We start from the raw sequence: 12505 nt of genomic DNA, 5'->3' as shown, positions 1-12505 counted from the left end.
AACTTACCGCAGTGATTAAATGAATCGTTGTTATTCCTAGAGGTCACAAGTTCGAGCACCAACATCTGCAAGAGTAATTGAGCATTCAATGTATAACATGTACTACTTGTAATCACCTCTAGCTTAATAAAAATAAAAAGAAATGACTTATCCAACCCGTTTCAATACTGTGAATAAATTTTAAATAAAAATAATTTAACTATTATAATTTAACTGATAAATAATTAAATGTGTCATTTTAACCTTGAATTGATATACATACTTACTTTGAAATGATCTTATATTATTTGTTTAAATATTTTCAGACATTGATCTTTATATTTAATTTTGAGATTGTATCTAATGGGATATAAATTATCATCTGACTTTGTCATTGTAACGATTTCCTGAAACTCCTAATATGATGGTTATGTATATGATTTTATAATACGTATATGAGTTATATACGAATATTTTGTTATTTTATATAAATCATCTTAAATATGACTGTGTAATGTAATCTTTGAAGATTAAATATGTTATGTTACCAAAGTAGTCAAAATGTGATCAAGCATCAATCGATAATTATTAGAGGTGAGTTTGGCGTGTGTTCTTGCATAGTTAATGATAAAATGTTGATTGATATTGGAACGGCTGTAACAGAACCATTATGTTTCTTTTCTTTTTTCCTGAAATTTACCCTTTTCTTCAAATCTCTTCTGTTTCTTCAACCTCTCTTCAATTCTTCTTTTATTTCCTGCAAGTTCACAATAAAACCATGACAATTTGATGTGGACTAATGTAGTTGCAAGACATGTGCTGAATGGTGTAAGGTAGGAAGCATTAAAGATATGTTTAAAAGGTTGAAAATGACTATTTGATACATTTGGTATCGGCACCGTACATATTTATCGATACTAAATAAATTGGACTCAAGGTATTAATACCAATGAAGAGAATATCGATACTTGAAGGCAAAATCAGACTATAATATGTTAATTTGATATTGATACTGAAGTTGAATATCGATACTCAAATTTTGGTGTCGATATCCAATAGTTGATTCAAAATTTTTAAATCTCAAATAGATACCGACACTATCCAATGGTATCGGTTGTATTCATACAATATCATACCTATAAGTTAGTATAGGTGACAACCACTTAAAATTGATAAATTAGTAATGTGATCCTTCAATTGTATAAAGTCTATGATATGGCCTATTAACTTACAACAATTGTTTATGATTTACATTGTTGACATTGAAAATTGGAATCTTTATAGACTAGCTACTAAATCATTTAGGATTACCAGTCATCGGTATTATATCGAACAGTCAATGTAGCAAGTTCCTAGTTATAAGAGGAACATGAAACAGTTGATTAAGAGCAAGGTGCCTAGCAAAAGCAACTGAACTGGACTGACCAGTACTAGCAATGGACAGAGAAGAAGCATCAAGTAAATGAGTCTTACCCTTGCTTTCATCTGGACAACCAGTTTGAAAGCTTGCAGAGTCACGGACTACATGAATGAAGATGCATCACCTTGGTAGTGGACAACTTTGAGTATAGCCACGAGACGACAACCCTGAATGAGGCAAAGGTTTTAGCTCCAACTAGCTGTGGCAAAACATTAGGGCTTACCGTCGAGAGAAGCCAGGAAACTAATAAGTTGTTCTACTTGATGCTGGATTGAATAACATTCACCGGCATGATTCTCCATAAATTTCATCGGAGCGAAGATCGAGTCATCCAGATACCCCTTTAAGACAGTGACCACGCACCATCAACATCACTTATTGTTTCCAAAAACATGTAGTTAGTGTCATCAAGACGAACACTAACCCCCTTGTTAAAGAAAATCTGCTCAGCAGAATCATCGTTTAATGAGAAATTGGTCAGACGGTTGCCAACAAAGTCTGGACGGTGGAGAGACTGCTCCATGACTGAAAGAAAATTTCAAGAACAAACTCAAAACTACACCAAACGACCAACAACAAGCATATTGGATATCGCAACTCCATCGACTGATCATCAACAATCAAAGACAGAGAAGCAAAGTAGATAAATAAATAAATCGAAGACCAGCTGGAATATAACAAAGTTGGGGAGAATTATAAAGCAGAATCGTCCCTTTCAGTTAGGAATCAGAAGAACAAACGATCCGACCGCTTTATAATCTGGAAACATTCACTTTTACTTATTTTCTCGTCTTTTTATCAGCTAGCTTTAGTTGTTTCGGTTTTCCAATTAACTTCAAATCTTAAATTCATGTTCGAATCTTAAAGATGATTATATTAGAAGGAATAATCACGAATCTTAAACATAGACCATAAAACAAATATGAAAAAGAAGAGGGAGAGGCCATGAGCTTTCCTTAATAGCATGTTCCAGACCCAGTTTCATTTGATATAACTTTTTGGAGGTAGGTAGAAGGCCGAAATAACACTAAACTTTATATTTTTTTACTGTAGATTTATGTTATTAGAGACAACATTAAAAATAATAAGGAATGCTTTCGGCTTTGAACTTCCCTCAAAACTTTCTGATATTCCAGCTGGTCCATGCAGTATGCATGGCGGCAGGTATATCTGATTCTCAAAACAATCTCTAAAAGACATACTATATATAGTATTTTAGTATCACGCGCTGTGTATCGACGTTGGACATGTTTATTAGTCAATATCTCAGCCTGTCAAGTTGTTCTAAGAATGATCTGATGGCGACTCAGCGCGAGTTCGCTTTCTCCAACTCTCCTTTTTTTTTATCATTTTGTTTAGCTTTGGATATGGGAGTTTTCAAGGAAACTTACTGCTGGAACTCTATATAACAAGCACTTCGGTAGAGCTGATCTATCCGGGACTGGAGTCAAAATTAAATATTGAAAGATGTTGAAATATTGGATTATTTAAGAAAAATATAAAGACTTATTCGGTATTCAAACTCGAACAAGCGACTTTATTGATTAAGGGAATTGTTATTATCCTTGAGGTCCCAAATTTAAGTACTATATATGTAGGGATATGAGCGTTCATTGTCAAATAGTTGAAAGTTTTTGTACATATACTACTTTATATTCACCTTAAATAATTTATAATAAAAAACTCAAAATTCATAAGTTAACTTTTAATTTGTCTAATATTTAAACTTACAATAACCTAAATTGTAATTAGATTAAAAAATTTGAGAATACATACTTATCATTCTTTAGTTCGACCACTACTTAATTAAATATTTAATAAATTTTAATATTTTTTAAACTTAAATATTTATTTTTACATGAACCAAAATACTATTAAATCAAAATTATATCGAATATACAACTTTTAACAGGCCGGGTCCCCTTGGGCTCTAAGGGAGCTCGGTACCTGGATGTATCTGCAACAGAAAATGGCATTCTCTGTCTTGGTAATATTTGGTAATAACTAGTCTTTTATTCTTTCTTCCATCTTGTCTTTGATTGCTTGCATCACTTGCATTGCATGGCCCAACTTTATATGTCTTGTTTATCTTTCAACATTTATAGGTCTTTCTTCTTCCACTCCATTTAGCTCCTTTGTCGTATGGCTGATGATGCCATGCCTCACTGATGTGTGGAAGCTAAATTTTAATGATGCCGCTGCAATCGTCAATGTTTGGAGGGGACTGATGTCGATGCTGCCGATTTGCATGTTATATATTGCTGATACCGTGACCGGTAAGTTTTGGATGATCTTGCTGTTTGGTTTAGCTTGTAGTACAGTAAGATTTTCTTCAAATAGATGTTAATTGATAGTAACATATTGTATATAGTAATAAATGACAAAGGTTGTCCCGTCCAGGGGTTCGGACTATTGGCAATGTCGACACCGCCGGTTTTTACAAAGGAAACTGGCAGTTGTGCTGCGTACCAGCCGGACTGTATCAGCGGCGAAAAGAGAATCCTCTTACTTGCATCACTTTTTTTAATAGCATTCGGATTATCAGGTCTAAGACCCTCCCTATCCCCATTTTTGAATGATCAAAGGAAAGAAGAGGAGGAAGAATAAGAAAAAAAAATCAGTTGCGGAAAATGTCTAGGACTGTGTTTCATGCTCCCTACCGTGATCATAATCTCTGTTGCAGCTCTTATATCAATGGGCTATATAAAACCATGGTCCTTTAAGTTTGGGATTCCGGCTATAAGCACAACAGCAGCAACCTTGATCTTTGTAAGTGGTTCATGTCAGTAGAGCAAATAACCCCCAAATGGAAGCCCGTTCACCACAGTGTTCAGGGTCATTTGCGCGGTTACTTCCAAAATGTTCATTGGTACCCCAAAGGATGCCGGTCGGCTATATGAGAGAGTGAAACGTTCTGATGATTGTACTTTTTTTCTGGACCACACCAACGATCTCCGGTTTAGCTCTCTCTCTCTTTCTCTTAACATTTCCCATTCATTCATAGTAATTTTTTAAAGTAAATCGATAGTATTTGATGCAGTTTTCTGGACAAAGCCGCCACATTTGTGCCAAACCAACACTCGGATCGACAAAAAAGAAACAGGTGGAGACTTTGTAGAGTAACAGAAGTTGAAGAAACAAAGCTTGTCATCCGCTCAATTGGTATGTGTTCATTCTTCATCATCTGCGGGCTCGTATCCGCCATCGGCCACACTTATTTCATCTCTCAAGAAAACCACTTGAAGCGCAAGAAGTTCCCTCTTCTACTTCTTCCTTACATATGTGACATGTCGAAGTCGGACTACAGTAATTTGTACTCAAGTTTTGGATCGTCGAGCAAGTATCATCCACCGATCGGCATCGGTATTTCCATGATTTTAGCCATAATTTGTTGTATAGTTGCTTCAAAAGTCGAGACTAAGAGATTAAACGAGGTCGCGAGACATGGTTTATTTGACAAGCCTGATGCTGAAATTCCTCTGTCCATTGCTCATTTGATACCTCAGTTTGCGTTACTCGGAGCCCTCGATGGAATTTTCGAACTAAGCGTAGTGAGTTTCGTCAAAAACCAGGTCCCTACCACCATGAGTCCATACCTGACTTGGTTAAGCGAGGGCATCCGTGGAGTAGGGACAGTCAGCAGTGTTCCATCAGTGTTCGTGGTCGGAAAGTTAAGCCAATCAGATGGGAAACCGAGTTGTTTCCAGGACACCCTAAACAGGAGTCGTTTGGACAGTTATTACCGGACATTAGCTTTTCTAGTTTCAGTAAACCTTGTTTTCTATAGTTTTGTGGCATATCGTTTCAAGTTCAGGGATTCATCGGAGTTCAAAATCCCTGAATATTCACCCTATCAAGAAACCGCAGATGAAATTATGTATGAAGATCCTGAAGATCTTCGTTCAAATTTGGGTGGTTGAGATTGTTGATGATGCTTGTAATTTAATTAAGTAGTAGGCCTAAAGTTCAAGCTCTTCGTTCATAATGGTTGTTAATAAAGTTGGACCTCTTTCTTGTTCTAATTTCTCTACTGGTCAGTTTGCAATATAATAAGGAACTTGAGTATCGTTCACAAAAAATATTTCTTTTTGCTTATTCACATTCTTGAAATAATCTATCTCCTTCTTTAAAATTGTTGTACCCCTTCTAAAGGTACTCCACATGATTGATCCCAATCTCAAGTTCTTCGAAGGATCCAAAATCATCTTTAATCTTTTATGCAAAACAAAACAACTCTGAAAAATCATGAAAGAATAGATTTAAAAAAAATCTCGAATACTTAACGTATCTAAAAAACATGATTAATTTGACATTTTTTTTACAGATCCAAGTGACCTACTAGAATTAAATCTATTATTAGTTGATTATATTCACTTAGCTTGCTAACCTATGATTAACCATAATAACCCTATGTCTAACAACAATACTAAGAATCACTATAAAACCTCTCGATCAAGACCGAGAGAAGGAGCGAGAACTCCCTATTCTTTCTCTCAATGCAACCTTCCTCCATCTCCTTATGGAGATAGAAACTTCGGATACTGAGCAATGATCGTTTAACCATATATTTTGACTTTCCTCTAAATTAGAAGAGGTGGACCACCTACCACCGACGTAACTCATTTATTCTTATTAATAATTGGAGCGAGAAATATGGAATACCTATTATCATAAATGAATCAATCGAAATGCACCCCAAAGGAAAAATACTCAATATCAACCCCAACGTTTTCTTAAAATCTTTCACAATTTACGTGGCTGTTTCCTAACAGAACCTGTAGAATCGAGATACAAAACTTACATGTATCGATGAACATCCCTCGGAGAATGAGATTGGAAGCGTGGTGCCTCTACTCATTCGGATTACTTTTTGTTGAAAAGTCAAAATTGATGCATTCAAGATTTGGCAGCCGGCGGCTGATTAGGTGATTCAAAATTAGGCAGCAAGATTTTGTTGAAAATGGCCAAGGGAAAATTACCAAATTTAGTCTCTATACTTTAGGGTATTTATAAGATTAGTCCTTAAGCTTTAACTATAAATACCCTAACCCATTTAGCTTCAAAATCATCCCAAATCATTCTAGCTTTCTCCCAATTCTAGAGAAATTAGAGAGTTTTCTTGAGAGTAATTTTCAGGTTGTGAGTGTTTTTTTTGTAAACACCTGTAAATTTTTTCCCTTTAGTAAAATATCTACAGCAGTCTGGAGATGTAGGCATAATTGGCCGAACTCCATTATCAATTTCGGGTATTATTATTCCGCTTTTATTTTGCATTCTTACTAATCTGGTTATAGTGAAATTACTCGTTTAATTTTCCAACAACTGGTATCAAGAGCTTTTGGTGGTGAATTTTGTCAGTTTTCTCTGCGAGGTTAGTATTCATGTGAATAGTGATTTTCGTCAATAGTAAAATTTGGTCAGTGATACGAACTTGTCGACGGATGTGTTCTAATACACAGTGGTTCGCAGGAATTGTCAAAAACAATCCAAAAAAAGCCAGATTTGAGTGGGAGCGATGACTGCAGACGAAAGGAAGGTGAAAAATTGAGATGTTCGATGGTGCGGACTTTGGCTTTTGGAAGATGCATATTGAATATTTTCTGTACCAGAAAAAGCTATATCAACTTCTCTCAGGAAAGCAACCAGAGGGCATGAAGGATGAAGAATGAGCTCTTATCGACAGACAAACCCTCGGAGTTATTCGACTAACGTTATCCCACAATGTTGCTTTCAACATAGCAAAGGAAAAGACCATGGCGGGTCTTATGGCAGCTCTCTCCAGTATGTATGAGAAGCCATCGACATCAAACAAAGTTCACTTGATGAGGCGATTATTCAATTTGCGGATGGCGGAAGGGGCATCAGTGGCGACAGACAAACCCTCGGAGTTATTCGACTAACGTTATCCCACAATGTTGCTTTCAACATAGCAAAGGAAAAGACCATGGCGGGTCTTATGGCAGCTCTCTCCAGTATGTATGAGAAGCCATCGACATCAAACAAAGTTCACTTGATGAGGCGATTATTCAATTTGCGGATGGCGGAAGGGGCATCAGTGGCTCAACACCTAAATGAACTTAACACAATCACAACACAGTTGAGTTCCGTGGAAATTGAATTTGACGATGAAGGTCGAGCTTTAATTCTCTTATCATCTCTACCAGACAGTTGGAATGCTACTGTTATAGCAGTCAGCAGCTTGTCAGGAAACAGTAAATTGAAATTCGACGATGTTCTGGATCTGGTATTGAGTGAAGAAATTCGACGGAGAGAATTGGGTGAAGCATCAAGCTCCTCAGCCTTGCACACGGAGTCTAGAGGGAGAACTTCATAAAGAAATCCAAATCGTGGCAGATCAAAATCTAGAAGGGAAAATCAAGAATGAGAAAGAAAGATTTTAATTGTTATAATTGCGGCAAGAAGGGTAACTTTAAAAGAGATTGTCGAGCAGCGAAGAAAGATACCGACGCACATGAATCTGCCAACATGATAGAGGAAACAGGTGATGCCATGATTCTAAGCGTGAACAGTCTGATTGAATCATGGATCTTGGATTCAGGGGCATCTTTCCACGCTACCCCATGCCAAGAAATCGTGGAGAACTATGTTAGTGGTGATTTTGGGAAGGTTAATCTAGCTGATGATAAAACCTTAAAGATCATCAGAAAAGGAGACATCCGATTAAAGTTGCCAAACCAGACCACTTGGAAGCTGAAAGGAGTGAGACATAATCCTGGCCTTAAAAGAAATTTGATTTTTGTAGGACATGTTGATGGATAAGGATATAGTACAACCTTTTCATGTAGTGAATGGAAGATTACCAAATGAGCACTTGTCATTACTCGTGGTAAGAAGACTGGTACTCTCTATGTAACCTCAAACTTGGAGAATATCATTGCAGTAGTAGATGTTGATGGAAAATCAAACTTATGACACCAAAGGCTTTGTCATATGAGCGAGAAATGGATGAAGACACTTTTTTCAAAAGGGAAGCTGTCGGATTTAAAAAATATAGATGTCAGACTATGTGAGGATTACATCTTTTGCAAACAAAAGAAAGTCAGTTTTGCAAAGATTGGCAAGACACCCAAGGCTGAAAAGTTAGAGTTGGTTCATACTGATGTATGGGGACCATCTCCAGTTTCATCTCTTGCAGGCTCACTACATTATGTCACCTTCATCGATGATTCTACAAGGAATGAGTGGGTTTATTTTCTGAAGAAGAAATCAAAAGTCTTTGATACCTTCAGAAAATGGAAGCCTATGGTGGAAAATGAGACTGGTTTGAAAGTCAAACGATTGAGGTCTGATAATGGAGGAGAGTACAAAAATATTAGATTCAGAGAATTTTGCACAAAAAATGGGATCAAGATGGAGACAACAGTTCCCATGACACTACAGTAAAATGGCGTAGCAGAGTGCATGAACAAAACTCTGAATGAACGTTCCAAAAGCATGAGGATACATGCCAGCTTGCCCAAATTGCTATGGGCTCAACACTGCAGCTTACCTGATCAACTGTGGGCCCTAAGTTCCCTTGGATGGTGGAATACCAGAGGAAGTTTGGAGCAAAAAAGAAATAAGCCTTTCACACTTAAGAGTGTTTGGTTATATTTCTTATGTACACATAAATTCTACTGAGAGAAGTAAACTTGATGCTAAGTCCAACAAATGTGTCTTTGTTGGTTATGTTGGTGATGAGTTTGGTTACCGTTTTTGGGACTATGAAAATCGAAAGATCATCAGAAGAAGAGATGTCATTTTCAATGAGAATGTGATGTATAAAGACAGGCCAACCATAAATTCAAGTAATTCCAATACCGAAGCTGAAACAAAGGAATTTATTGAGTTTGAGGAGATTTCTGGAAATGATGTTCAGATCAGTCCTGAAGCAATTCAAGAAGAACCAGGCACACCAAAACTGAGACGTTCCTTCAGAATTCCTAAATTAACCCAGCGTTATTCGCCTTCTTTGCACTACTTGTTACTGACTAACAATGGTGAACCAAAGTTCTACGATGAAGCAATGTAGGTGGAGGATCCAGTCAAGTGGGAGTCTTCTATGAAAGATGATATGGACTCGCTTATGTCAAATCATACATGAGAAATAGTTGAATTACCACCAGGCAAGAAAGCGCACCATAACAAGTGGGTTTACAGGATCAAAGAAGAGAATGATGGGAGCAAACGCTACAAAGAAAGATTGGTTGTCAAAGGTTTTTAGAAAAAAGAAGGTATTGACTACAATGAAATTTTCTCTCCAGTCGTGAAGATTGTAATACCAAAAAAAAATTTAAATAATGACCAAAATGAATATTTTGAAAGTTTTATGGTCAAAGTAGAAAATTAGGAAAAAGTTTAGGAAATTAAGTGATAATTTCCTAAAAAGAATTTTATTCTATAAATAGATAGTTTACTATTGAGAGTGGGGTTTTATAGAGATCATATTATTGGATTTGGAATTTAGTAAAGAAAAGTTAGAAAGGGTTAAAGCCGATAAGGAATTGGTAATTCAGATCGAATTATAATTTTACAAAAATTTGAAGGATGTTATAAATTGGTTGGAAATATTATTTTAATATTTTGGATCAGAGAAGTTTTGTTTGGAAATGTGCAATTTTTCATATTTAACCGAAACAATGGAATTTAGTGACTAAAACACAAGATTTGAAAAATTCAGGGGAAATTTCAGAAATAAAATTCAAAATAATTCAGCTTTGACTTTGAAATATGACAAGGATGAGTTGTCATGGTTTTATGGTGAATAAAAAGATTCATTAAGGGTAAAAATGGAATTTCTTATTGAATGGAATAAAAAAATTCCATTATAATATTATATTAAGCATGTGCTAGATCTAATTAACATTAGAATAACAATAATGGGGGAACATTTCAGCTTCTTCTTCATCCAAGGGCCTGCACCTTCCAGCTTGCAAGGTAGGTATTTTTGTTTTGAATTTTGAAGCAATCTTGTTGAGAATTAGACTTCAGTGTAGTTAGGAAAATATTCTACGTTCAATTCTCTACATTTTGATATGAATATTACTAGGGTTCATGTTCAAGTTAATCATGAGTTGATGAAGGGGATGTTGATTTCTTTTGTTTTATGGTTATGAAGAGTTAAGTGATTTTAAAGAATTGGTTGTAAGAATTGATGAAGAACCTAAGGATGAGGTTAAAGAAAACAATTTATATTTTGAAATTAGCAGTGGGTTTGAAAATTCACCAGATATTATATAAAAATAATTTTGAGATTATTTTTATATATTATGTTCATATATTGATCTAGTTCTGTTTAAAATAAACGGGGATCAATTTAAAGGTGTATACAAAAAGATATGAATTTTTAACCAAGGAAAGGTCAGAGAAATCGGACAGCAGATTCTGCAAAACAGATTCTGTTGGTCAACTTTGAAAATTCACCATAAATTGTACATAAGAATTAGAAGTAGTTATTTATATGGATAGATTCATATTCGAGTGTAGTTTTCAACGGAAGAAACATAATTTAATTCCAGTGTGTATATAATTACAGAATATTGATTCTTTAAAGGTAGTGAGAGTTGTCTGAATATGAAAAATTGATGGGTTGTTGTATAATTGATATACTATGCTGGAAAATGTTGTTTAGGAATTGAAATGAGTATTAGATGTGAAATATGACTATTTTGGAAGTTTGAAAAGTTTTGGGATTTAAGTACAACATTTGTATAGTCGGGGTACTTAAATGTAATTATGTTGTTGTAAAAGCAATTGAATGGAAATAAATTCAATGCTGGAATTATTGGTATTAAGAATGTAAATGATAAAATGGTGAAGGATCATTTTGTGTAAATTGGAAAAGTTGGTTCCAATATTAAAAGGAATGATTAAGTGTTAAGTATTTCGAAAGAAAATGAGTTTCAATTATATTATAGGGTTATTTCGAGATATATTTATGTTAGTACAATACTAACATATATATCATTATGAATTTGTGATTTATACAGATCATGATTGATTTACGATTGAAGCAAGTCACGTATAAAAAGGGTTTATTGTGGACAATAGTGAGGCACATATTTTGAAAGATATAAAGTGTCAAGGTGAGTGCAATACATGTATGAAATTATACATGGATGTTTTATACATCATCAGAAGACTTGTGATAAGTCGACTTTGTTTATATCAGCATAATATTATGTCATATGTTTATAAATTGATATGACATTGATATGTCATAGTATAAATTATAATGCATTGATTTTTGGAAAATGTGATATTTTACCATGAATATTATTTCGGGTATGAACTGCCCAATGTTAAATATTGATAATATACTTTGCCATGGATGAATCAAATAAAATAGACTGTATGCCCAAGTAAGTCATTGAGGGACAAGGTATAGTTGGCATGCCATAGAGTATAGCAGATGCAGGTTTATAATAGCACTATAGTGTGAAAGGGCACTAAGTGCGGGAAAGGTGGATACGACCTTATGTATCATGTCCGGATTAGTACTATAGCGTAAGCTTAGTGCAGGTGGTGGGCACGACCTTATGTGTATTGTCGGATTAGCACTATGGCATAAGCTTAGTGCAGGTTTAGCACTACGGTGCAGGTATTTTACTCGAATACCCAGGGTCCTCAAGGTTTAATATGGGCTATTGTCTATGGTATATGGTTTATTGGATAAATGGCAAGTGTATGGGTAAAATAAGCTTACGAGCTTATGGAATAATGGTAAGTGTATTGATAAAATAAGCTTAGGAGCTTATGAAATATTGGTAAGTGTATTGGTAAAATAAGCTTACGAGCTTATGGTAAGTAAATGTAAAATAAAATAAGCTTATGAGCTTATAAGATAAAAAGTGACATCAAGCATCAAGGAGTATATTTCAATATCAGTAAGACATCCTATGATGGAATTTGAGTTAGATAGTGGCATGTAATTTAATAATGTTCAATTTATTTTGTTGAACTAATTTGGAAACAAAATGGTAAATTTACAATGATGAAAGGTTAATTTTTAAGAGTTTTATATGTATTTTTCGGAAAATACATACTGTAGCAGTGCATCAATACATATTTTAATTCGAAATTTTTGTGTATCGATACACTATTCAC

At 35.0% G+C, this 12505-nt stretch overlaps 1 protein-coding gene across 1 annotated transcript; it reads left to right on the top strand.

The window, feature by feature from the left end:
* The first annotated feature begins 2490 nt into the window (after window positions 1-2490).
* LOC120150948 (protein NRT1/ PTR FAMILY 5.5-like) lies at window positions 2491-5319 on the top strand. The gene is made up of 7 exons (XM_039163525.1): window positions 2491-2563; window positions 3312-3386; window positions 3505-3675; window positions 3771-3878; window positions 4083-4168; window positions 4280-4356; window positions 4440-5319. The coding sequence occupies exons 1-7, from the start codon at window positions 2491-2493 to the stop codon at window positions 5317-5319; spliced, it is 1470 nt and encodes a 489-aa protein (XP_039019456.1).
* The last annotated feature ends 7186 nt before the right edge of the window (window positions 5320-12505 follow it).

The sequence above is a fragment of the Hibiscus syriacus genome, unplaced genomic scaffold (assembly GCF_006381635.1).
Source record: "Hibiscus syriacus cultivar Baekdansim isolate YM2019G1 unplaced genomic scaffold, ASM638163v2 tig00111027_pilon, whole genome shotgun sequence".
Taxonomy (NCBI): Eukaryota; Viridiplantae; Streptophyta; class Magnoliopsida; order Malvales; family Malvaceae; genus Hibiscus; species Hibiscus syriacus.
Note: the sequence above shows the minus strand (reverse complement) of the source record. Positions and strands in the feature narration are given on the sequence as shown.